General features: G+C 39.6%; 1 protein-coding gene across 3 annotated transcripts; it reads left to right on the plus strand.

Annotated features, from left to right (window-relative positions):
* The first annotated feature begins 14 nt into the window (after positions 1–14).
* On the plus strand, positions 15–26,104 carry NUDT4 (nudix hydrolase 4). 3 transcript variants are annotated; one of them, XM_057386720.1, is made up of 5 exons: positions 15–425; positions 12,919–13,029; positions 18,768–18,812; positions 21,243–21,330; positions 23,929–26,104. In XM_057386720.1, the coding sequence occupies exons 1-5, from the start codon at positions 327–329 to the stop codon at positions 24,012–24,014; spliced, it is 429 nt and encodes a 142-aa protein (XP_057242703.1). In that variant the 5' UTR covers positions 15–326; the 3' UTR covers positions 24,015–26,104. The 3 variants fall into 3 exon arrangements, with proteins under 3 accessions (XP_057242703.1, XP_057242687.1, XP_057242695.1); XM_057386704.1 differs by having other exon boundaries at positions 20–425; positions 22,404–23,996; XM_057386712.1 differs by having other exon boundaries at positions 22–425; positions 21,246–21,330; positions 22,404–23,996.
* The last annotated feature ends 1,000 nt before the right edge of the window (positions 26,105–27,104 follow it).

Genomic DNA, 27,104 nt, shown 5'->3' on the forward strand with positions numbered 1-27,104 from the left:
GGCGCCTGCGCGGAGCGGCGCGGCGAGCGCAGGAATGCGCGTTACGGTTAAATAGTGGGGGCGCAGGGGCGGCCGCCGCGGGCGGGCGGCGGCGGCTCGGGGTGCTGGAAGAGCCTCCATGGCGCGGCGCAGCTCCCGGGGCGGCGGCACCAGCAGCAGAGGCGGCGCGGCGCTGTTGTGACAGCGGCGGGGACTGGCCTTCTTCCAGCCCCGCTCCCGAGTGGGAGCCCCGCGCCGGTGTCCCGGGGGCGCGGCGGCGGCGCTCACAGAGAGGAGCCGTGGCGGCGGCAGCGGCGGCCGAGGGCAGCCGGCGTGTCACCGCCTCTATGATGAAATTCAAGCCGAATCAGACGCGGACGTACGACCGGGAGGGCTACAAGAAGCGGGCGGCGTGCCTGTGCTTCCGCAGCGAGCGGGAGGACGAGGTGAGCCCGCCGAGGCGCCGCACACGTGGGGCGGGGGGTGCCCGCTCCGCCGCCGCACGCTGCCGCTGCCGGGTCCCTTTCTCTGGCCGCGGGGCGGGCCCCTCCCGGGGGACACCCCCAGCGCGCACAGTCGTGCTGGGGCTCCCGCCACCCCAGAGCGAGCAAGGGGCGGCATGGCGGGGCTGCGCGGGTTCCTGCCGGACGGAGCCGGCGGCAGGCGGGCCCCGGGCTGTGCCGATCCGAGCAGTGCCGGGGGCGGGGCGGGCTCKCTTCTCGCCCACCATCTTGGGGCGGCGGGGTGCGCGCCCACATGCGCGTCGTCGCCTTTGTGCGCGGCCCCGGCGCCCCTCGGCGGGGAGAGCGAGAGGAGGGAGGGGAGACTCGGCTCTCAGGSCGGGGTGGGATGGGCCAGGACACCGACTGCAACTCCGGGGTTATCTTGTATGTACCCGCAACGCGCGGAAAACCGGTTAATGTATAATGGCGTGTGGAGGGCAGGGCTGGTGTGTCACCCTGAAGGCGAACCTCCTGCCCCGCTTGGTTGCGATAAAAGACCCCTATGCTTGGAAAACCTGGTTTTCCCACGGAGAGAGTAAAATGGGGCTTAGAAATACTTTGTGAAGAAGCTCGGGAGCGGGAGAGGTGTGGCTGCCGTTTTGGGTGTAGCGGAGAGCGTTCACCCGGGATTTTATGTTGCAGCAGAGTCGGGAGGTGGGAACAAAGTTGTCCCGTGTTCCGAGCCAAGGTCAATGGCACTGCCCATTATCTGAGAACTCGGCTGATGGTTTCATTGCACAATGCGTTTATAGATGGTCTCGGGCTGGAAGCATACCCTTTTCCGATTTCTGTTTTCATTTTCTTGTTTAATAGCCATGAAATAACTATAAACGTTAGGGTTTGGAGTCTTTTCCTGCCTTTATCTATATGCTGGAAGATGCTGGTGCCCTTCCCAAGCTGCCAGTACAGCGAATGTCTTGCTTGAACATCTAATAAGTAGTATAATGCAGTGGGAAGAGGTCTGATTTCAAAATTCAGGCACTTGGGTTTAAACAAAAAATTATTTCCTGTGTGATATAAATACAGCCTCGGGACAATATGGATGAGTTTTTCCTAGTATTATAGGGGAGAAAGGCACCCAGCAGAAATCTTGCAAAGTCTTTTTATGGGTTGTAGCTTTTCTTTGGTCTCTGACACTCCAACGGACTTCACCACTTGTGTGACATTAGTATTTATATTTGGATGCTACTTCAGCTCAGACTTACTTGGAGTTCGAACACCTGAGCCACTTTGCTGCACTTTGCAGCTTTTTGCACCATTTGTAGTTGGAAATTCAAGGTTGGGGTCACTTTTGTTGTTCATTTCCATTCATTCTGTGTTTCCTGATGCAACTTCTTGTTATTCTCTTCCAATCTTGCATCCGAATGAGATCCCTGTCTGCTTCAGAATCTTGTTTGTRTGTAGATACATCCTTTGAGGCGGAGGATAATAGTAGCAGCTTTGCTGGGCTGTGTGAGAAGGGTACTGACCATTATTGCACTGGAGTCCTTTATGTTATTCTGGATGAGTATCCATATTGCTGGCATTAGGCTAGGTCTTGGCGTCATGTGGATAGAAACATTCGAGCATGAAGTGAATGGGCTAACATCAGGTGAGATTTAGGACACGTAGTTAAGTGTACAGACCAGTTAAAATTGCTTTCTGACAAGTTACTTCTAGGAAAGCAGTGGCTTAACAGCTTAAACTTGCTTTGGAGCTCTTTCCCAAGTGCCAGCTTGCGCTTTATCAGTACAGAACCTATTCCATAGAAGTTTGATGCTTGACTGCTGTTTGTGATGAATGTGAATCACCAACCACATTCCCCAAACTGGGTGTTTGAAGCTTGCTTCTGTCTTGAACACTGCTATGCTGGTATGTTTCTTGAACACTATGTGCAGGTATGTGTTGGTGTTCATACTCCATGTAAATGTCCTCGATGTTTCCTCTCCAAGTCTGTAGAGATTGCACTATTAATTTTCAGCCAAGCTGCATCTCCAGAGCTTTTAAGTGTACAGTAACTTCTGCAGAGAAGGAGCACAAGGGTAGTACCTGGCTGACTGGGAGAAGAGTGGAACAGGAGACTCGTATAGAAATTATTGGGAGTGGGAGTGGAGGAGAACTGCAGGATAGAATAGTTTTCATAGTTATTTTGACTTACAGAATAAGCAAAGAATTGCTTGACATTGGAGTAGAGACAGTAACTGAAAACCATTTTCAGCAAGTCTTAAAAGYAAGAAATCCAAATTCCAGGGGTGTTTTTTTAATCTACAGAAATGTCGGAAAGCTTTGTTAGCATTTTTTATGAACTTGAAGTCTTAATTCATCTTCTTTTAGAACCAGTTTTTTCTTTTGGTCATCATGGTAGCTCTTGCGTCTCCAGTTTGTCAAACTTATTTTTTAATCTGGTTGACGCATGTGGTTCCTTTAGATGGGAACTTGCTGTGCTGTGTGAAAGGTTGCTTATACTTACACTTGCTTATACTGCTTATACCAGACAAAACTTTGTAAAAGGACCCATCTCTATTATGGTTGTAAAGCTGTCCTGTAGTCATCTTGTTTTTACTGGTGATATCTAAGTCTAACTTACTACCACCTCATGAACTCTCAACTTGTATCAGAAATCCACAGTGGTRTTCTTACCTGAATGTGATCCTACTTCWGCAGAATGTGATCCTACTTCTGCAACTTCAGTGTGAGATTGATATCATGACTTCTGGACAACGCCTCAAAAGACTTAGGCATTTTCAGTAACAGCTGAATGGGTCCATCAACAAAAATTAGGCAGCATTAAAAAATTTAATATGTCTGTTCTTCATCTAACAAAAACTGCTTGTTATGGCTTCTTGATGCATTTTCTTACCATACTGCACTTCTTATGCTATCTTTGTAGCCTCGTGGATGGCGATGTTACAGCTGAGTTTTATGGACAGTGAAGTAACATGTCAGTTGAAAAGGACTKGTCAAACCCATCCCTTACATTACATTATTCATCTATTATTGCATTATTACACAACTATTTACATTGGTTTTCAGTTTGTTTCTTTATTTCTTAATTTGAAACATAGGTGGGCTGTAGAATACTAGAAAAATTCAGCTTGGTGGTTCCTGCATGCAGTTTGAAATACAGACACTGAGCTCCTACCCTGTCCAATTAGACTTACTGCTGGAGTTGCCAGTCCTTGCTGCCAGACTTAAAGTTGTTGATTCAGCTCTCTTGTGTGTTCTGGGCTGCCAGCTGGGCTTCCCTGCAGTCCTGCAACCTGTCAAAAACTTCTGCTTTGTCTTGAGAGCTGATATTGCAGCTGAAAACATGTACCTGAGATGACTGATGTTTGCTCAGATGCACCACTGTGAAAATCCATGTTTCTTCGAGTGCCTTCACATAGAACAATTTAGTCCATTTTGGGTTTGATTTTGTAGCCTTCATGCTGTTGTATAATTTATAAAGAAAAATATCCAGGAGGAAGCCCAAATAGCCAAGTAATGTGCCCAGTAGCTTTGGAGGTTTTGAGTGTTAAAGAAGGTGGTCACTTAGACTAGTGTCATTTAAGTGTTGCCTGTTGTGGTCTCAGTGCTGTCATKTGGCCTGAAGAGAGGTCAAGATAGCTGGATGTGAGCTCAAATGCTGGTTCCTTTTGTTTTTTAAGGAAATAAAGCAGTAATGGCAGGCACTGTCTACGCTTTGAAAGAAAAAAAATCCTGGAAATGAAGCAGGAGAAATCCCATGAAGAAATTAAAGAAGGCTATGTGGGCATGCAGTGCATGGGGGGGTGCAGCCTTTTTGCTTTGAACAAGAAGCTGTTAGGTGTGTGCAAAAAGCTGATGGCATTCAGCAGGCAAGGATGGGCTGGTGGCTTTGTATATGAGGAAATGCAAGTTTCTCTTGAGCGACCAGGAGTGGATGGTAGCTTTAGAATAAGCCTGCAGGAGAGCCCTCTTGGTGCTTTGAGGACCAACTGCTTCCGCAGGTTGCAAATGTTTATGCATTTAGTGTTCTGCAAACAGTAATTTTACATAAAAGTCCTCCTGTCTTAGTGTCTGGGCAGAGGGTAGGCAAGGAAATTCTTACCTCTCAAATCAGAGGACAATGCACACCTTTAAAGCAGCAAGAGCAAATAGTAATCAACATATTTTTTGTAGCAATTTGAATTACTGAAATAATTTTAAAAGCTAATTTAATTTCTTTCCATCAACTACATCTTAAAAATAACTGCTCATTTATTTGTATAAGTATCTTGAATATAAACTTCGAGTGCATTCTAATTACTTTGGCATCTGTAACACGGCTTTATGTAATCAAATATGGTACTGAAAGCCCTACTTTAGTTTTCAGCCAGCAGTTGTTAGTGGCAGACCTAAAATAGTTTCATATGCAAAAAAAGTCTTCCAGCTTTTCAATTTTTAATTTTGCCTTTGTTGTTCAGCCTTGTACATGAGATGAAAACAGATGGGAAGARTTTCCTTTTCCTATTGAGACAGTGTGAAGAAAAATGTATTGTTACACACATAAGGGAAATGTAGATTTTCCCCCACACACACTCTGTAGCATGGCATGACAACTATTACCTCTTGTCCTTGAGTTTAAAATTATAGGCTCCTAGTGTTATAGCTCCTTTTTGGTCTGATTTAATAATTTTATTTATTGGCTTGTAGAATAGATAGGCATGGATTTCTTATGTCTTGTTATGGTTGGTCACAGTTTCATAATTTTAAAAAATAGTGCTCTTCAGTTCTGTACAGCTGTTGCTTCATATTAGCAATGGTTTTACTAAAGGATAAAGGAAAAAGCAAAATGTTATCTTTATGTACATTTATATGACCTAAATGATCTGAAAACAAGAAAGACCTGTTGTAATGTAACCTGATCCATAAAACTAGGGTGCAGAAGTATAACCTGGCTACCCTGGCAAAATGGGGTGTTCTAGGAATTGCTGTAAATAAACTTGCACAGTCATGGCAGGTACTCCATGCTTGACATGGAATTTTTTATTTGGTTTCTTTATCTGTCAGTGTACTGCTCTCGGGTGTGAACGCACAAATAATGTGTGCTTTCAAATAACTTGGGCTATGACCATGGCATCATATTTAAGGCTGGCATGGTCTGCATAGTGATACGGGTTACCTACCTTGCACTGTGGTTGTCTGATAGAATATAGGCAGGCATATTTTAAATGCCAAAGAAGTCACATAGTCAGATGTGTATATCAAGCACACTGTAGTTTTTAATTTTTCTGTCTCATGTCCCTGCCCTACTAATGTATAGGAAAATAACTGACATAGGATAATTGCTTCCTTAACATTTTCTTGATATTTGGATATTACCAGCTAGGTTGATGAGCAGTCTGGTCTAGGGGAAGATGTTCCTGCCTTGTTGGGTATGGGGTTGGAACTACCAGATGATCTTTAAAGGTCCCTTCCACCCCAAACCATTCTGTGAATCTATGATCTGTACCTGTAGGAAGGGGTGTAGCTTGAAAAATTCAGGCCTATAAACACCTTCCAAGATGGCTCTTCATGATGTGTTTACAGAGGCAGTGTCTGCTTGTAATGTATCCTTGCAGGCTCATATGGGGTTAAAGCTTGTTTTCCTGTTAAGAAAAACTGGATGTTAGGTTGCTGTGGTAGAATTTATTTTGGGTAACCACCTTTGGATGCAAGACACTGGTATTTATTACTTCCACAGAAAAACAGCTTTCTGCAAGGCATGCACCTTGTTTTCATGTTGGAATCTTTTTTGAAAAATTGCAGCAACTTTCCCGCAGTGGAAGCCTGCAGATCTAGGGAAGCTGTGGAAATTAATCCACCATGGCAGAAAGCTTCGCTCTTCATTCGTACATCTTCAGATAGTGAAATCAGTCAGCCATGAGGTGTTTTTTATCGTGAAACCTAAATTATTTTTTTCCCATACTTTATGGTATTACTTGTCTGTGCCATATAGACATGTTTAATAGGATGGACAGCTTTCAAAGTGGGCTAAGGGGAGAAGGGAATATAGCTGTACTTGTCAAACAGGCTAAGATATCCTGTAACAAAACACTTTTTGACCTGTTTAGAAGATGTCTTTTTGAACTAGTCATATTTGTGTTCAGATACTTGAAAAAATACCCTTTTAGCTTTCTTCCATCATCCTAAGTTTACTTAYAGGATTTAAACTGGTGGTTAAGTTTCTATTTGAATTGCCCCAGATAACTCAGTGGTACTCTAAACTTCCAAAGTACAGTTTTCTATGAAATATCAGCGTGGCAGACTTATTCAGAAATATGTATCTAGCTATAATATTTATATATATATATGTATATATATGCCGACATACACACACGTATGCTTACTTATCTCTAACTAGTGTTTGTAGACATGTTTCCTTAAACACTTTTTGTAGATATGTGAATTCACAGACCATAGATTGATGTGGTTTTTTTCCCAGTCTTGTTTGTAGAACTCTTGAAAAGCTTATTTTAATTCATTGGCTTTCTGACCTAGTGCTTAAGCACTTCAGTGAAACTGGTGCTACAAATGTAAATACTGTAAAACAAATTTTTGTCTTCAAAGATGTATCTCAAAGGCGGAAAAGGCTAAAAGGTAACTGCTACTTGTTATGAAATAACCTTGTCAAGACATCTCTACCTGCAGCTGAAGAGCTCTCAAAAACTGGGAGCTTTTTTTCTGACAAGCGCATGGAAGCTGATCCCTTAGTCAAACAGATTATGTTGCTGAGTAACCAGTAGTGCCCAGTTCTCCTGCTCAAGATTAGGCTGTGGTTTCAAGTTGAAAAGAAATGGGCAGCAGTATGAATTTAGTTCTTCCCCTGCTTTGTTTCTCCCTTGGACTGCATTAGCAAGCGTGAGGGGGGAAGAAGGTCATTCTGTAAAGTGGGTTGGGGAACTGGCCCAGCGTGAGAAATAAATCTCTCATAGGCACTTGTGGGAAGTTTGTTTGTTTGCAGGGCTTTTTTCAGCCAGGAATCTCCTTTTGCTGTATATCTGTGTGCAAGATCTGCACCCTTCATCACACTGTGACACCTGTCACATCTGATTCTCCAAAGCATGCTAAAGCTTAGGGGGAGATCAGATGTTACAGGTGACTTGAGTGTTTCGTGATGTGGGGMAATGTATTCTGACTGGTGTGCCATAGTATAGTGCAGTTCTATTCCTGACATGAWCAGTCTATTGTCTTTAAAGTCCTTCACTAGAGGCTCTTGAATTGGCACAGGCTCATCTGAAATCAGGAGGTTGCAGCTGTGCCTTTCTGCCCCAGTTTGTGCCCCTTGAATCCCACAGGAGCTGTGTCCTGGTGGGTGTTGGTTGGACATGAAGCTTTAACGGGGAATCTACTTTTCAGCTAGAACAGCTTCCTGAACTCATTATGTCATTGTTAGGGGGAATGTAAAGGTGTTGAAGCCTTGACTTTAATTAGCTCTTCAAATGCTGCCAAGTCTGATCCTAAGGTTTTTTGACTACTCTACTGTAACTCTGTCCACGTTATTTCTCCATGTTTAAAAAATAAAGTAATATTGAAATTATTGCTGTAACAARTGAGGACTATAAGCAATCACTCTACTCAGATTCTTTTCAGGAAGGCAAATGTTCCTTACTAAAYGCTGCCTTACTAAATGCTTGCTATGGCAAGTTTTAAAGCTGCATTTTCCAACCTTTTGGAGTCCAAAAAAAGTCCATGGCATTCTAGGATAAGGATACCACATTGGCCTGTAGGGGAACTGAGAAACTGTTTCAGAACTACCAAAATGAGGCAGTGGTTATTAAAATAGAAATCAGTCTTAGATAAAGGAAATCTTTAGCAGGTTGACATATGCTCTCTGAGATGTGTGCTTTTGCCTAAAAATTTATACAGGTAATTCTGCAAATATGTTCCAGAGTTGCATTTCCTTGCTTCTCAATAGTGTCCCTGTGTTGCAGCATTCAAAATTGTTTCCCAGTGCTTTTAAGGAAGCTCCTGAACTGAAAATAGTTGGAGGTTGGAAGTGTTAGGGAATAATAAAATACTTACTGCTTGTATTCTTCCCTGAGCTGCTTATGGCTGTTTTTAAACAAATTAGAGCGCTTAACTGACCCTTTTGGCTGTATGAGGATTAAACTGTCTTTCTGGCGCTTTCAGGTGCTTGTAACTTTAGCAAACCCACCATGTTGGTTTTGTAAATGGGCTTGTAATGTTTAGCAGACCAGGCTGAATTTCCATATAGAGTGTGYTAAACAAGATTATCTTGACCTTCATCAGAGTGGGTCCTGTCTTTTTTTTTTCTGAGTAAGGTTGGGTGTCTTATCCTCTTAATGTTTCTGATGTCTGTGAAAACATGCTGTACATCTAGCAGCATTTTGACTGTTTTGTACCTTAGAAGTACCTCTTAATCCCTTTATGATCTTTTCTATACTCTGACCAGTTTAAGTCTTCTGAAATTATTTGTGTGTACTCACCTTTGTAGAGTTTGGGAGCTAAATCCTTTGTCTCCCACGCACCTGTCTTCTGAGCAGGTATACCTGAGCAATGAGGTGTTCTTTGCAGTGGAGTCACACATGCGCAATGGTCTTCTGGGAGTGAGGGAGTGATTCCTCTTGAACTGTTTTAACTGCTAGCTTTGCTATAAAGAAAGGCAGACTTGGCTGTCTCCGTTAGGTAATTCGAACATAAAGTTGGACCATAGCTGCGGGAGTAGTGGGAGTGATGAGAGCAGAGAAGATGGGGTGTGCCATTTTGGTCTTCTGGAATACACAGCTACTGTTTCACAATTGTTTTGATCTTGAGAACACTAAAGAGGCCAAAACTTGGCATCCTTAGAAATTTTCTGTTGTTTGTCTGCAGGCATTTATAGTGACCACGTCCCATGATGCCACCTGCCCTGTAATAACCTTTTCGGTTAACCACAGCATGGTTACGTCTRTTGATAGGTGCTTATTACAAGTAGGCTGGCTAGCAGTTTCTCTTCCTCACTACATTCAAAGGTCATTGCTATTCCTGGGCTTGAAGGTGAGGTAAAACTTGTCTGGAAACATTTAATGGAAGCATTTTTCTTTTGTTTCCTCTTGGCTGAATTCTGCAGCTTTACTTGTTCACTTGGCAGCACTATGGAAAAGGGTCTCTTTACCTTCATCTTTGGAGTAACATAAACTCAGCAGTAGAAGTAGACAAGCACATTTCAATGTAATACTCTGTCCATTTTTTGAACATGAGTTACCAGCATTAAATCTTATTCAGAGGCATGGGAAGGGCAGTGATCACTTGTAAGTAATACAACTCAAGCAATCTTAGTCTTTTTTTCTGCATGGGAATAGGGATAGGGATGCAGACTTCTGAGTCTAATTGGGGTTATGATGTAAAATTTGGTTTGCATAAGCCAGAAAAAAATACAGGTGTGTGAGATTCTGCAGTCTCTTTTTTCAGTAGACTACTGTAATCTGCTTGACTGTTAGCCTCTTCAGAAAAGACTGGATGTCGAGGTATCTTAGATCACTTTTCTCATAGTTTGATTATCTTTTATTAAGTGAASATGAATTGCTGAACTTTTTCTGCTGATATTTGCACCTTTCTTGGCATGTGAGTGCAATGTCAACCAGCCATAGCTTTTTATCCCTTATAGTTTTTATAGTTTTTTTTTATTATTTAGTTTTTATAGTTTTTTTATAGTTTTTTTTATAGCTTTTATCCTCATAGTTAAGTCACATTTGTATTTACAGTGTAGTCATTTAGGTACTGGAGGATGTGTCTTCTGGCCACTTAGAGACGGAAACATCTGAAAACTACATGGAAGGAAAATCAACATATGAAAAACAAAAATATGGAAGGCTGCTTGATACTGTGACTTACCACACAATTGTGCAGGTGCTAGCTGTCAGCTCTTGGTCTTTGTAGAATCTGATTAACACCACGTACATTTTTGATAGCATTACCCCAGGATGTGCTAGTGGCTTCAGGTGTTAATGGTAAAAAAAAGGTTGAGTATCTGAGGATCTCAGGGATATATCTTAGTGTGTTCCCTTGGATTCAGACTGTAAAAGCAGTGGGATCAAAAGAGAATAGAGCACAGAGGGAAATATGTTTGAGGAAATGCTTCAGTTCCAGGGTTAGTGGAGATTTGTATAGTTGCTAAAATGAATTCCTAGGCTGTAATGCTTGGGAGTTTATTGTATTGTATGCATTGCTGTAAAGCCTATCTTCAGTAGGCTTTATGTATGTTGATGTATTTTAATGTTAATTACTTGCTAGCTGTATTTTTTCCTRCTTTTTAAAAGGGTAATTTAAAGCTAATAGATGTGCAAGCCCAGCCTAACAGTCTATTGATCAGATTAGAGGTAGTCAACTTCTATATATAAAGGCATAAAAAGTTTCCTTTCCTTTACACTACACTGCCAAAATGAGCAACCTAATTTATCCAGTAGTAGTAATCAAGAATTTTTATGTTTAGCCTTAACTAAGCAATGAATGCTCATTTAAAACTGTTCTACAAAGATGGGATTGATTAAATGTGATATAATCATCCTTATGTTCATTTTTGTTGCTAGCTTTCACATGACTGGATTGAGTGCTAGTTTCATCAGCAAAAAACAATGTTTAATGCTTATATATGGAATCTCAAAATTCATAACTTGATTTTTACAACTGCACTTTAAGCACTGCTTTACATGGTGGTTCTTTGTAGTGAGATTGCTTTTCAACACTTTGGTGAAGCACCTTTTTCTAAAATTACTTTTAGTAGAGCTGTGTACACTCTGGGAATCCTTTGGTAGGGGGCCCTAGAAAACCAAAACCTTTGGCTGTAAAGATCAAGTTGAGATGCATTTGTGTCTAACCTTGTTGCTTTTTTKGAATATTTCTACGTTTTTAGATAGTACGTGTGCATACAGAGGCACACCTGGAAGAGCCTTATCTGACCGATAAGGTCTTGTAATGTTTATCTTACATGCAGGCAAGATGCAGGTGAGTAAAATACTTGAGTTGACTGAAAACATGAACATTTAGATCAGATGCTAAGAATGCTTCTGTACTAAATGATGTCTCTGCTGTATTRCTTAGCATAGGAAAGAATTTAGGGGAAATTAGTCCTGCTGTGAAGGCTTCTTGAGTGTCTTGTGCCTGATCTTGCCTGCATGTAAGATAAACATTACAAGACCGTATTGGTCAGATAAGGCTCTTCCAGGTGCACCTCAGTATGCACACGTACTGTTGCATTCACAAGGTGTGCAGTCRTCTGAATTACACTCCCAGCTCCTGTAGGTGAACCAACAACCTATTTCCATGAGTGCCAAAGGGACCTAGGATAAGTGGTAATCATTTCCCTGTTGCTGTCATCAGAGAGTCATTTTCCTACTTAACCCAACAGGGGCTAAGTTTGAAGTCCATAAAGATGAGGGCTGGGACTGTCACTTCAGTTGTCTGGCACCAGTTAAAACTATAACCTTTAAACTGAGGTTCTTGTTCCAGTCTTTTAATTGCTTTTCAAGATTTGAGCACTGACCCTGCCCTTTTACTCCCTATGGTTGTCCTTTGACTGTAGGGTAGGGTTTATGTAAGTAATGCCTAGAATAGGAAGCTTTWTACTAACAGGTGACTGAGTATGTCTTAGTAACTGGGATGTGTCTCAAATACAAATTAAACTGCTTATTTCCAAGTGGTCCTGAATCAATGTCATAAACTTCTACTCCAAAATTACTTCACATACAAGGCATCCTAGTTTGTTGGACAGGTCTGAATCACTCTGCTCTGAATACTATAATGGATGAGTTCGACAGACAGAGGGATTTAAATTGGGGTATGTCAATGAGAAAAACAGGTTAGAGTCAAATTAAGTGAAATTAAAGTGTCTTGAGAAAAACAGWTAAATTTAGAAATCAAATTCAATGTGTTGTTCTTTTTCCTCTTACGTAAATGTTTAAAAGAAACCAAATTGGACAAGTGCCAATGAAGTACTCTCCCTGCATTTTGGTTATGCAATATTGTAAGCATGTCATGCTAACACAGCACCTAAGTAACTGAAAAGAAGCTTGTTTCAGACTAAAAATTAGCAATATTTTCAAGTCTGTTTTTTAGCCAGAAGATGCCATTCCAGAAGAATTAGTTTAACTTCTATGTGATAAAAATGTCTTAATTTTCAGGCTTTGCAGTCTATATGATTTGAAGTCTTAGTACTAGAAAATATTGTTAGTGGACTTTTGTTGTATGCCTTCATTCCTATGCATATTGTCTTATGTATTTTTCACATTGTGTCTAAGCATCCAATGAAAGCATTTGTACAAAGAGATTGCAATGACATTGTCTTGACTTAGTTGTATAAGATTGGATGTTAACTATAGTTTTCACTTTTTTTACAACTCTTGGTTGCCTTTTACATTTCATTCCTGAAGTCTGTAATCCATCTGGTTAGGTGAATAAGTGCATTGCTAAAAAAGCAGWTAGTAGTGAGATGCTGACTTGTGAGCTGTATTTAACAGTCACTTGCAATTATTTATAGGTGCTGTTGGTGAGCAGTAGCCGATATCCAGATCAGTGGATTGTACCAGGTGGAGGAATGGAACCAGAAGAAGAGCCAGGGGGAGCAGCCGTGAGAGAGGTGTATGAAGAGGTAACAAAACCAAAACAGAGCAGAAAATCTAGCTGATCTTTGCTGCTGTTATCTTAAGATGGGAACCAAGAAGGAAGAGGGAACTGGCTCCTTTATCCAGTATTTGACTGAGACCTTCATGGTTATGAAATTCAAAGAACTGAAGTTCTGGGTGTTAGAACTTGGATGTAGCATGGTGAGGTGAACTAATTAACTTGGCTTCTTCCCAGCACTTTTTCATTTCACAGCGAAGTTCTGTCTGCCTTTATAAACATGTGCTGCAATAGAACTGTGACTTYGTGCCAGATGACATGTTATAGTAGTGTAACATTTCTGTGTTTGTGGAGAAAATGTTTGACTTGCAGCTCTTCTAGAATAAAGTGAAGGTAAATTAACCATTAATGTGTAGCTGCGTAAGAAAGAGAAATAGAGACCTTTGAGGACATTGCAAACTAAACAGATTAGAAACTGTGACAAGTTGGGAATTCATACGTTTAAGGCTGTGTATCTGTAAAGGAAGCACTATAGTTATAGTCTGCCTTTCTATCTCTGCCCCTATGCCTAGGCAAAATAGAGCTGTAAGTCATTATGAATTCATGCAGTTTCCCAGTCTACTAGAGCATTTTTTTTCCGTAGAAAAACTGTCAAAAATTTTGTGTTACATTAATATCTAACAGCCATGTCTAAGCCAAATAAAACTGCAAGAAAAATCAGAATATCACACTTTTAAATAGAAGGTATAGGATTTTTCAGAAAGTGCATTCTGGTAAGTGAGTGAACTACAGGATTTCTACTAGTCTTAAAAAGTTTTCTCATCCCATTTTGCTATTCACAAAATGTTATTGCTAATTAGTATGTGCAATGATTTTTATTAGCTATACTGTCTAGTATAGCTAATAGTGGTTTATCTTGCTTGCCCTTAAGGCTGGTTCTGTTGTGGTGTTGTGGCTTAGGAGCTTGATGTAGATGTGACTTGCACTGAACAGTGCCTGTTATTCAGTGTCAGAATGAGATCTGGACTGTGATTCAGTGACCCTTCTCACATTTTGCTTGGGGAACAGACTAATTCGCTGAAGGCTGTTCTCAGCAGCTTTCCTGCAGCGAGCTTCAAGCATAAATAAGCCTCATTGAATCAAAGTTATTCCAAACTGTGTTCAGTTTCGCTGGAGGAGCCCATTTTGACCTACACAAGACATACTCAGCCACAAGGTGCAGTCCATGTGAAAGGAGCAAAGAGTTAGGATTCTAGGAATGAGTCAGCAAAGATTCAGGCTTCCAAGCAGTAGCAACACCCCTAGGGAAAGTCTTGAGTTCATGAGGAGTAAAAAGCATAGTCCTCTGCTCAATGTTTTTGTGAATACTGGTAATGTTAATTGTTGATCTGACTTAAGGCATAGTCCAAGATGAGGGATAGTAAAGTCTCATCTCCATGTGAAATTAGAGCTGACTGAACTGTAATCATGTTTGGTGTTTTTTTCTTTGGTGGTGAAGAACGAATGATCTTGAGGGGACTACGCTTTTTTTTGGTGTCATGGAATACGATACAGAGTTCCAGCCCTGTTCAGCTTTGAGCTGTGCGTGCAAATGCATAAAGAGTTTTCACAGACAAGGGGCTTTAATAAGCAAAAATAATTTTTGTGCCAYCTGTTCTACACCCTCAGAATTTCTGGAGCGTAATAGCTTGTATAGCTGATTAGTCTTAGAAGTTCGTGGCTTAAAGTAAAATACTCTTCAGCTACAGGCCGAGTCTTACATGCTTCCATGAGATTTTCAAGTGCCATTTTTAAAGAAAAAAGAGTGGTATTTAGGGGTTTGAGCCATGGAAATTCACACTGATCTTTCTAAAGATGGACGTCCTTTTTATTTATATACTAAGGTCAATGTCACCTGGCAAGCTGGTTACAGTACAGTGAACTGTTAAAGGGTTTTGTGAATGAATAAACTTCAAAGAAAGCAGTGTTACTGGTTTGAAAGTGTGTTACTTCAGTATTGGGTCATGYACAAACTAAGCACTGGTCATTTATTAAAATGTATAAATTCATAGTGGGAGTTTTAATGGCATTTCTTAATGGTAGAAGTGTTGATAGCTCAGTACCTTTAAATGTCCCTCACTTTGATACCAGCAGTATCAAAGAAGAATCTTTGTTTTAAAACTCAAAGATCTCTGTAATCAAATGTATGTGGCAGTTGTTTCATCGGCTGCCTGTGTAAATGACTGCAGATTTTTTTTTATCCTTCAATTCTGTTCATGTTAGTTAAATGGGCTTTTACTTCTACGGTATATTTAGTATGTTTCACTGAAGTTTGTCTGACATTTCACAGGTTATAGGACATTGACAATTATCTTCATTATTTTGATACAATAAACTTCTACAAACCTGGAAGCAGAATACCAAAATGTAGTCACAATATAAAGCAATCCCAGAAAAGGTATTGAACCTCATCTAAAGTAGTAGAGGAGTAAAGAGTAGTAGAGTAGTAGTAACTCTGTTAATGAATTTGGAGCTTTGACTTTAGTTGCATAGCATGAAAGATGGCAATAACTTGTTTGCATATGCACTGTTCAAAGAAAAATGACACAAATGAGTGGCAAACCAGTGATGCCCAGCTTTGAAAGTGGAGGGACACCCTCCACTCCCTTGTCTTTCTTAATCTCACAAAAAACAGAGACTCTTGCTTTGTTTGTCTTAGTAGTAGTATATTGAAATGCCTGTGAGAAAATCTGCAATTTCACCTAGACCTGTGTGGATATAATTTCTGAGAAGAGGGTGATCCTGAAAATTAGTTTGCTGCAACAGTGAAAATGGCAGTAATATTATCTAAGACCTCACACAGGAAATAGAGGAATTGGCTCCAGTGAGCATCTAATACTTGAAAAATGGTTGGGTGTTACAGACTAGAACAAGTTAGACACTATAAAAATAAATTATTGAAGCAYATTCTCAGCTGCAAGATTAAGGCAGATGTAGTCAAACATTTTGTTTTATAAAAGTATGCAAAAAAGAGGCAGGAATAGTCTTGCCACCATCCTTTCAGGAGTGTAGCCATTAAAATACTATCCTACAGATGCCAGAGTTAAAAATAATTCAGATCTTTCAGATCTTAAGCAGCTTGCTGCCCTGGTAGACTGTTAGCTTAAAAATTAAACTGCAGTATGACTCTTGCTCCATCTGCAGGAAACAGGCACATCTGACACACATCTGAGACTGCAGTACCTCTAGAGCTGCCAACAGGAATGACCTCCAGGCCAGAATGATTATGGGATGAAGTGGATCGTTTTCTCTCTTATGCTTGGATTTAGGCTAATGCTAAAATATATGCATAAGATTCAGATCTGAGATCTTATTTGCATAATACTCAGACTTCTTTAGGGAACCCTTCTGGGAAAGTGTAGCACTTAATTCAATAGCTTGTCTGTCAGAAGAAAGCTGGGTTTTTTGAGGCTTTTCTGCCAAGCTTTAGACTGCATTACACACTTACAGAAGCCTATAACATTCTGTTTACTTGATGAAACATATTTTAACAGCCATACATACATAAAGGCCAAGGGAAGAAGAATGTCTTTATGAAAGGCAAAATGTTCAAAGTCTGGAATTTAACCACTGCATTGGATTAGAATCTTACCAGTGGAAAAGGGGGAACTTCTTTTGCTGTTCTGAGGATAAAGGTGAAGTATTTCTTGGTTSTCTAGCACTTAGTTATGACACATTTTGAAGGAACTACATCATTATAATAAATTTTAAGGAAATGTTTTCATTAGCAATAGCACTTAAAAGATCACTGTTAAATTCAAGGTACTTTTCAAACTATGAAGTTTATTCAGTTTAATATTGTTTTCAGGGAAAAATTCACAAGACTTTGAATTACTACCTTTTTAGACTTTTGAGTGTAGAGGTTTTCAAAATACAGTCCTGTCTGAAGGAATGATGCCACATTTTGGAAACTTGTATCTTTGACTAGACATCCATGTCTGTAATCACATTTACCTATGGACATCTGGTTGCACCAGAGCTTCACTTCAAGCTTTGGGGAATTTTTTCACCTATTGTAATGGAGTGCTTGTAATTGTTTCATTCAGAATTGCTCAGCTAGGAGTATTTGTTTAAAACACAATTTGCTTGGGGGGAGAAAAGAGAAACTTAACTTAAGAAAGCAGAATAAGTTTGTACTCTTTTAAAAATGTTCTGCTTTTCAATTTTGAAATGATAATGTAATGCTGAGGAAATTRGGGCTGGTCAGTAAAACTAAAACATTTCTTCAGCATTTTCCTTTTGGCTAGTAAGTGCTTTTTCATTACCCAGTATAAAGCASAAGCAATCTTTAGTGCCTGCTGTGGCATAGCTTACTCTTTCAGCCCGAAATAAGGGCCTGTTACATTCCTAATTCCTAATTAATGTGCTGCTTAATCACTTATCTAGCAGGTCCAGTTGTGTATTTTTGGCCTTATAACTCTAGTAGGTATCTTGGTCATCACAGCAGACAACCAGAATATTGCATGTAGTTTTGCATTAACTTTTGGTCTAGCTCTTGCTCTGGATAAGCAAAATGCCTGATAATTTGCACAGGCTGTGATCAGGTATTCTTCATCAAAATGGTTTAATAAATAACACCAGCCATCTGCTTTCTTTAAAAAGACAGTCACAGAAAACATGCACTTGGAAGACTGATTAGGCTAAAGCCTGCCCAGTTCTTTGTTATTCATTAAAATGTAATTAGGATCCATATGGTCATTTATATAAAGGCATAAAGACATCAGTAACTGTCTTCGGCTAAGGCTGGAAGCAAAGACTGAAGATTAGAAAATGTCACCTTAGCACTAAGAAACCCTATTTTAAATACTGGTTATACAACAAGACAAAAACAATCTAAAGATGGCTTTGTTTGCCAGTAGACAACATATGCCTTTGTCTCAATCATATGGACTGAGTTTTGTTTGGAATTAATGGATGATCATAAGCAATATCCTTTGGGAAGAGGCATTATATATTTCTTTTGGAAAAGCAAACCTTGGAGACTTAGTATAAAGTAATAACCATCTTACCTGAATTGATAAAAATCACAAAGCACAGGCTGATACACATAGGGATTATTTTAAAATATTGGAGTAAAAATCTGAATTGAAAACCTTTTGTAAYGTTACTAGCTAGACAAAGAGTTCAAAACTGCAGAGAATTGAGGATWTAAATTTGGGGTTTATATTACATGCCAAAAGCTACTTTGATATGGAAACTAGCACACAAGAAGGCATTATGCTGCAAGATCCATGCAATAATCTGCAGTTTTATTTATTATTGTATTTTGAAGACTTGTACTTAACTTCCTTTGTGAAATAGCATTAGAGTTTCAATGATTGCTTCTCTAGATTAATTATTATATTACTTTAAAGTCTCTTGTCCTATCTACTTTCCTGTATTATTTCAGTATTGGATATCATTTATCTGTTTAATAAAATACAGTACACTAAGAATGTGGTAAGTGATAGAGTATTTTGGTCTGGATGGAAACATTGAAAGATTTGTGGATTCTTTGATCCACTYGTTAAGAAAAGCTTTTGTACTCTAATTCATAAGGAGTCTAAAACCAGAAGTTCCAAAAGTAGTGCAGCACTGTTTAATGAAAATTTAGGTTAAAACTCTTATTTAAATAACCCTAATAAGGAGGAGTGTGCTGATGTAGGAGGATGGTACTGACACTTCAGAATTTTTTTTTTTGGTTAATACCACATGCTAACCCTTTTTCCTGTTTTTTTTTTTCCCTAGGCTGGAGTAAAGGGAAAACTAGGCAGACTACTTGGGATATTTGAGGTGAGCTATTTCTTTTAAGTTCTAAAAAAAATGGTTTGTTTGTCAGATAAACTGCAACATCAGACTTAAGTTCATAAGTATTACCTACCTATAATTTTGTGGTGTTACTGGATCTGCTACATTAGACAGGACTTCAGGCGTTACATGATATATGAAGATTTGAATAGGAAGAGTTCAAAGTACTTAGACCAGTTTCCCAGAATCACAGAATGTTCTGTGTTGGAAGGGACCCACAAAGATCATAGAGTCCAGCTCCTAAGTGAGTGTCTTGTACACGGATCAAACCCACGACCATGGTGTTATCCAGCACTAGGCTCTGACTGAGTTAATCTCAGGTCATTTTGGACCATTACTGGAAAGATTAAATTAGTACGCCAAACAAAAAAAAAAAACAAAAAAAAACCACCAAAACCAAGAAACCAAAACCATTGAAAACCAAACCATCGATAGATTTGAGATTTCTGAAACATTATACCAGCCTTCTTTGAGGTGCTGTTTTGACTTTTCCTCCCTGGTTAGATTTTGCTGAAGTAATTTGTCAACTTTCACACATTGTAAATTGATGGGTCTSTATATGAATTCTCATTATGGCTTCAATTCACTAAAAAAGACCAAAGCTTTGGATAAGAGACAAATCTAACCTTTAGCAAGCTGTGTAGTTCAAAACATCTATTTGATAGTAGAAACATCATACTGAACTACCAGTAGCACAAGGATACATGCTTGCTTAGAACTCTTAGTATTGGAGTTGCCCAGTTCTAGACAGGAGCAGACTGTAGTGTTACTCCTCAGCTTGCAATGCATCCAGTGTTACTATGTTGTGCTGGATGTTAAGTGGAAGTCCCTTAGTCTCAGTTATGTGCAAATCTTCACTCAGCTTTTAGAGGCAGTGTATTCCTGACAGGTACTTCCTKTGTGAAATATTACTTAGTCATGTGTCCCACTGTGTGAAGAATGGAAGCCATGACACAATCAGAGAAGCTCCTGTAGCCTATGATGCTTCGTTKTTAGTAGTACTCAGATTTTTCTGATGTTTTGGGTTTGAGTTGAACTGGGTGATCCTATACATTAAAAACCTGGCTGTTTTGACTCTGCTGGTCAGTCTACAAAAGTATTCTCCGTTTCCCAGCTCAGACCAAAAATAACGCAAGATACCTATCATGTTGTTTCCTTAAGACAGGGGCTACAAATCATGATGATTCATTGGTAATTCAGACTTATCTTCTTCTGAAGCCATCTACACTTTCTGAAGCTTACTTCACTTTCACAAAAGGGCCTCACAAACTCTTGTTAGTCCCATTGAGGGGGCCACACCTCGTGGCCTGGGGTTGGAACTAGGAGAAGATGGATATAAATGCTGCTGCTGAGTCCTCCTCTTCTAGAACCACAGCCTGAAAGGATACACGTTACAAATAAATTGGTCCTATTTAATGGTGATACTGATGAAGAACTCTTGGAGAGTTTTTATTTCCTAGTAAAGCACAACAGCTCAAAAGAATATTAACCTTGTAGTGAAACAAGAGTTAAATAGGAAAGATTACTGGCACAAGGATACAGCCATCTGTAAGCGGGGCTAGGCCAACAACAGCTCTTGGTTCTTAATATAGTTGTAATCATAGATGGTCCTGGGYTTTTTTCCAAGGGATAGGATGGTCTGATTAGTTGGGAGCAGGTCTGCTTTGGAATAGCAGGAGTAATATCTATACCAACCTTGCACAGACTGGCTGTAGCATAGTGGCCTTGCCCTGAGCAGATAGCTCTGTCACACTCTGTATTTGGCCTGCCTTGTGCAAAACATGTGATTTCTAAACACGTGGTTGGTGCTGCCATCATGGCAAATGTATTGAACGAGCAGATGGCAACGATTTTTGCATTTGTCATGACTGCAAGCATAGGGTATTTAATTTGCCTCACTCATGGAGTGAAACTTTATAGCCAGCATTGTGTAGGTGACATGGCCACATGATGCAGTGGTTCCATCTTGCAAGAAGTGTTTGGGTTTTTTTTAAATGACCTTTCATCTGGGAAATGAGCTGCGGTAAGTTTTAGCAAATGTGCTCTACTATGGTAACTTGCATCATATGTAAAAGATAAGTATTAGTACTTACCTAGGGCAGTACTAGTGGACAACTGCTAATATTCAGCTGGATGACCAAGAACATACCTTGGTCAGAACTTCACAATCTTCAAAATTGTTTGTGTTGTCTGTGGTTTGGTTGGTTTTTTTCAGTCTAGTAAAACAGAATAGCTGTTTCAAATAAAACTTCCGTTTTCCTATCATTTTGGGTCTCAGTAGAGTTGTTTAGTGAAAGTAAAAGCCAGGCTTGCTGGCAACTACTGTTTAGAGGTCAGTAATTTCTAATCTTATAGTTGTGCTAAGTCTGTAAGTTATTTAGATGAGAATTTAAATTTCTCCTTCTAATATTCAAGCAGAACCAGGATCGGAAGCATAGGACATACGTTTATGTTCTTACTGTGACGGAAATACTGGAAGACTGGGAGGATTCAGTTAATATAGGTAAATTAATTCTCCTTATATGCTACATTTAAACATTAATTCTCCTTATATGCTACATTTAAACATCTTTTAAGCCAACTCTTTCATTTTTCTGAAGCAATTTGTGTAATTCAGGGGCAATACTAATTCTGTTCGAGAAAGAGTCAAAGATGCTGTTCTTGCACACTTTAATACACATAACTAGGGTTGCTTCCAACATAATTGTGTTATACTTAGAATACTCTAATTAATATAATATGATAGAATAAACATCACTTAGTTAGGGATACAGCTTATTATTTTAAAGGCCAAATAATATACTGCCAAGTTGTTTTTTCCATAAGAAGTAGTATGTTTTGCTCTCTGATACTCTAGGGTGTCTTTGAAAGTGTCCTTGATCTTAAACAACTGGTTTATGTATGTTCAAGCATAGTACTTGTAATGCTGTAAAATCAAATGAAAAACAGAATTAATCCCACTTTTAACAATATTATCATTGACCTTGTCTCTATGTATTTTGAAAGATARTAAATTTTACAGGACCACCTTGTAAAAGTTAGTCTTAATCTGATCTTAGTAAAATTCAGTCTTGAAACTTACATAAACTTGTCTCTTGGTACAAAGTATACTGTTGTTTTAAAACTTACAGCTAACCTGAGTAATTCCATCTATGGATGCATRTGGAGGTTTTGAGTATGGAACATGGCTTCTGAAATCACACAGAGCCGTTCTTCATGCATGCATGTTCAGTCTAAAAACTGGTTTTCTGCTAGGTGTGACAGTGTAGAATGACAGTATCGAGTCATTTAAATAGTATCATACTTTCCTCTAATGACCAGATGTGGCTTTTGCAGCATATGAACAGTCATATGAGTTTCTGTCCAGTATCTGCTTCAAGACAGTTATCTGAAAGGCTTTATTATGAGCTGCATTTTAGTAAGCTTCAGTGAACCTCTTGCATTCATCAGTTCTTTCAAGGTCTTTTCATTTTCTTTTGCCTGACAACTTCAACTTGTAAAACACTGAGAAAAGCAAACAATAGTGCTGTTAAAATTTTATAACTCTGTTCTTCTTTGTGGATTGTACTCATTCAGGAAGGAAAAGAGAATGGTTTAAAGTAGAAGATGCAATCAAGGTCCTTCAGTGTCACAAGCCTGTTCATGCAGAATACTTGGAAAAACTGAAACTGAGCTGTTCACCCACTAACGGAAACTCTGTGGTTCCCCCTCTTCCTGATAGTAACTCCTTATATGTCACTTCTGCACAGACTTCTGGGTTGCCCTCTACTGTGAGATAAACACTTGGATTACCTTTTTATTTGTGTCATCACAACAGGAGATATCTGTGATCACATGTAGGCATCTGTATAACTGTCAGTTCTAAGTGAAATATGTCCTTGTGTCATAATGTCAAATTTATTTGAACATGTTTTTGTTTTAACAATGTAAGATAATATTTCAGCAAACCAAAGCCATAAAGGGATTTTTTTAAGATGCCTTAATAGGCCATTAAAAAAATGAAACTTGACTATATAAATTTCCATATCTGCTAAAATAAAATATGCATCTCAGTGGTGTTCAGCTTTTTTAAAACTTGTAAGTTTTAGTCAGTAGTTAAAGCTTGAGCAAATAGTCCTATACTAAACTCTTATTTGGTATCCGCATACAAAGTGCTAAGATCTTAAGCTGGCAGTATTTGGGTAAATGGACGTGTCAAAGGCAGGACGCACAAGGGTGACTGAAATAAAGCACTAAACCACATTCAGCCTGCCAAGAGCAAAGGGTACTGACACTCAGCACTGCTTGCCTCAGTTATCCAAAAGGTTGCCTTGTCCTATGCAATCTTCATCTAACATATAACTAGGGCAAGAACAATAACTTTGTCTTGCAGCTACCAAAACAATCCATTAGACTTCTGTTTCATCACTTGGTCAGCTGATGAACTGTCAGAAGATTTGTGTGAAAAGCATTGTAGATCTCTCGTCCCCCTATTTTTTTCCTTTCAGCCTTGATACATATTTTGTTCATGGTGTGATTAAACTGCAGGTTCCAGAAACTTCTAATCTTTAATTAGAAGATCTCATGTAGTGTTCCTGCAGTCTATTGTAATTTTAAACTGTTTGGACGAAAGTAAGACTTAATCAGGGGGTACCCTTAGATTGCAGAGGTGTCTATTAGCAAGCATGTGTTGAGATGTCTTGCCCTGCAGGAGCCAGCAGTGCTACCTGCAGTGCTTGGGACAGGAGCGTTGATACCTGTGACACCAGTAGAGAAATAGTACTCCCTTGTCTTATTAGACGGTATTCTGAAACCCCCCATTTTAAGTTAATTCTTAAATCCTTCAGTTCTACTGTTTTAACATCAATTACTTTAGCTTCTTCAAATAAAAGCTGGCCTCTTGGTAAAAATACAGTTGGAATAAATGAGGTACAGCTGACAACTTCCCTGTTCTAATTATTTTCTCCTGCTTTTTATCCAAGAAGATGAAAATTAAATCCACTGTTGGTCTTAATGTTTTTACCATAGGGATTACTCTGTCTGTATGTGTGTGTGTGCATGGTTTCTTCTACAAGAACACAATCTAATTCACATGAACATCCTATTTCTGAATTTTTTCTAGGATCTATCCAACTGTACCTCCTCTGTATCCAGCCAAAACAGGTCGAGGTAGACTGCTACCTCACATGTGAAGTTTATTCTGGGTAAAGCTCATTCTCTTATACAACATTTGAACCTTTGTAAATAGTCCAGCTAGTAAATAGTGAGTGTAAAATGGAAAATAAATGTAATTTAAACATTTTGTTACTCAATACACAAATGGTTAACTTCTACTTTTTTAACACAAATTGTGTAAAATGCTGCTATGAATTTTTTTGTGCTGTTACACTTTTTTAGGGAAGAAATCTTGTTGCCACAAGTTACTCCTAGAAAAACAATCTTGTGCCGTATGTAAATGCAGTGAAACTAGGGAGACAGATGATCTGATCTCTTAATGCTGCTCTCTTTGAAGAGGCATAAATACTACTGACACGAGGCATGAGCCACGAAGTTGAAGACTTCTGAAACGGGTTAGGACACTGGTTTCCATCCCTCTTAGCTCCTAGTCCAGGTCACTCCCAGAACTGGAAAGAGCACACAAGAGTTCAGGTGCACCTAAAGGTGGAAGTACTGCCAACAGCTTTTCCATCCTTCCAGCGATGAGGTGGGAGGCTCAGGAAGGAGCATTGCTATTTCATTAGTGCACACGTGGGGTATACCTGCTTTACACTGAAATTCCAGACTGGGACACCATTTGCTCAGATCACTGCTTTAAACTGAATGGTCTTTCAAATGCACTGTTTTGCTAGGTGAAACAGGAGAAGGTGGGGTTGAGCATGATGTGAATGTCTAATCTTTGTTAAAATTATACTGATGGTGTGGAAGGGTACCTCTGGCTCCAAAGCTGCCTTTAAAAGAAGGAATCATTCAGCTCCCTTTTTTGATGACTAATGCTCACTTTTTTGTTCAGTAGTTATTTTAACTTTAAATTGAGCAAACTTGTATAGGTTTTYTTGCAACAAGATTATATCAGAGCTAAAACAGAATCCAGAGTTTGAGTTCCTACTCATTAAAAAAAACTGCTCTGTCTACGTTTCAGATTCTTGGAATGAAATCTAGGCTTAAATGAGATTTAGTGGTAATGCATGATTTAAATTTGTAACTCTTGAATTATGTATTTGATAATAATGTAAAATGTACAGTATTGCTGTTGCTAACAGACTCAGAGTTGATTACCTATCAATATTTTGGTCTCACACATTTGAGCTGTTCAGTAGTGCCATACAGATTTTTTTTTTAACAGCATTTGTTGTATAAATCTCTTCAGTCTCTATGCAACCTTCAGAATGAAGCTCTGTTGCTTGGTTTGACTTCTACTCCCTTTCAAAGAGAAGTGTTTTGTAAATTGCAAATGTAAACTGAAGATACTTCAGTTTTGCTACAGGAACAACTGTAGTAAAGGGACAGCAGTATGGCTTCAGTACTAATGAAATCTGACACTCAACTCCAACAGAAAAGATTGTAAAAACTGGATAGGAAGGCTACAGTTTTTTCTACTGCCTATCAAGTGTAGAAGCATTTTGTTTTTACATTAATCTCTCTTTAGATGGGCCAAACCTATTTCAAACAGARCAAATCTAGGATTTTTCTCTGTACAGAATTTTTGGCATATGTATCCAGATTTGGTTCTCCAGTGGAGAAAGGGAAGAGACAAGTTGTCATCTGCAATTGTCAGAATCTAGTTTGTGCTGTGCTTTTCCTGGCTGATAGGTTTTGAGATTCTCATGAGTTAGATGATGGTGGTGTCAAAGAAAAAGAGCCTTAAAGTTTAAAATCACATGGAGCCAGAATTAAGCAAAATGGATGTGCTTTTATACACAAGAAATCCTGAGGTATTGCAGAGAGGCTGTTCAAGAGAAAAATCTTCTTTTGGTGCTTACTGCACCCCAGACTTAGCCTAGCATTGTTAACAATGTGCTGTGAAAAAAAAAACCACGAGGGGCAGATACTTGGTTTACWTACCAACATGGTTTGTGAAGTGAAATTTGAAAGATGGGGGCTGGGGGGGGGAAGGAAACTAAGTTGTAAACATTTTGACCTGCTTGCATGGATTTTCTTTAAAGATTGATGTAAGAATTTTGACTTTTTATATTTGAGAAATACCAGAATAAAATCTAAATTAGTCCTGTGGATGATGTAGTCATTCTATTGCATGTACTGCACCAGAAGTGACTATGCAAAAGTCACTAAACTACACCATGTTTCTAAACTACACCATGTTTCTAAACTACACCATGTTTCATCTAACATTTCCTGTTTCTTGCCTCATCCTTGCACTCAAGCTTTATGGAGGTAGTTGTCTGAAAGGTTTCTTTTCCTTAACTTGACATGACACTCCCTCGCCAATACTTGACCCAGCTTCAAAATTGGTGCCAGTGCTCAGCCTGCTGCTGCAGGCCTACCTTCGCTCCTCTCCCCTTGTTTTTTGAGCCTTTCTTCCAGTTATGATGGCAAGCAGCTCTTGTGTTGCCCCTCCCCATATGACTTCTGAAAAGCAGTTACCATGCCTCCTCTTCAGCTTTAAGACAGTTTTACCACAGTCAATGAAGAGAGATACGACAAAGCACAACATGTGGCAGGAAAGGCAGAACCACTGACTTTCCCAAGACATAGAGAGGTAAGACTCTTCAAGCTTTAAGCAAAAGGTTTGGGGTTTTTTTACATTTACCCTCTTTCTGCACACTTCAGAYCTCACTGCTGCTGTGGCATTTAGCGAGGCATTGCCTTAGTTCAAGTGATGGAACCAGCAGCACATCCACAATGCTCCATGTAAGGAATGGCATCACCTCTTTCCTGCAGACTCTGCAATCACAGGCATATTCCTTCTTGTGACAATCTGCTTGCTATGGGCTGTGCACCACTACCCCAAACAATGCTCTCAGACCATTTTTTGCCCTTAAGTAAGCAGCAAATGCTGTTCAAAGAGCCATCTTAGGAAGGCTGGGGAGCACTGAATGTGGCTGCTGTGTGATCAGCTGCTGCTTGCCTCATAACCTACACTGCTTTCAGTAGCTCAATGGGAAAACCAGTTCCCAACAGCTTTCCTTCATTTGTTACCGCCGTTCTGATGGGCAGTATGAAGGAATACCTACAGCCATGCATGATGCTGGGGAAAGACCATCACCTGGTGCACTTACCCTGCTGCTGGCTTCCCTATGCTCTAGTGCCCTTTACATCCAGGCAGATTCTCTAACAGGG

Source organism: Malurus melanocephalus, unplaced genomic scaffold, assembly GCF_030028575.1.
Source record: "Malurus melanocephalus ecotype Western Australia unplaced genomic scaffold, MMel_1.1 scaffold_17, whole genome shotgun sequence".
NCBI lineage: Eukaryota > Metazoa > Chordata > Aves > Passeriformes > Maluridae > Malurus > Malurus melanocephalus.

Coding starts and splice junctions, on each gene's coding strand:
- NUDT4 (XM_057386704.1), top strand. CDS start 327: ATGATGAAATTCAAGCCGAATCAGACGCGGACGTACGACCGGGAGGGC. Junction 426..12,918: donor GCAGCGAGCGGGAGGACGAG/GTGAGCCCGCCG, acceptor AATTATTTATAG/GTGCTGTTGGTGAGCAGTAG. Junction 18,813..21,242: donor GACTACTTGGGATATTTGAG/GTGAGCTATTTC, acceptor CTAATATTCAAG/CAGAACCAGGATCGGAAGCA.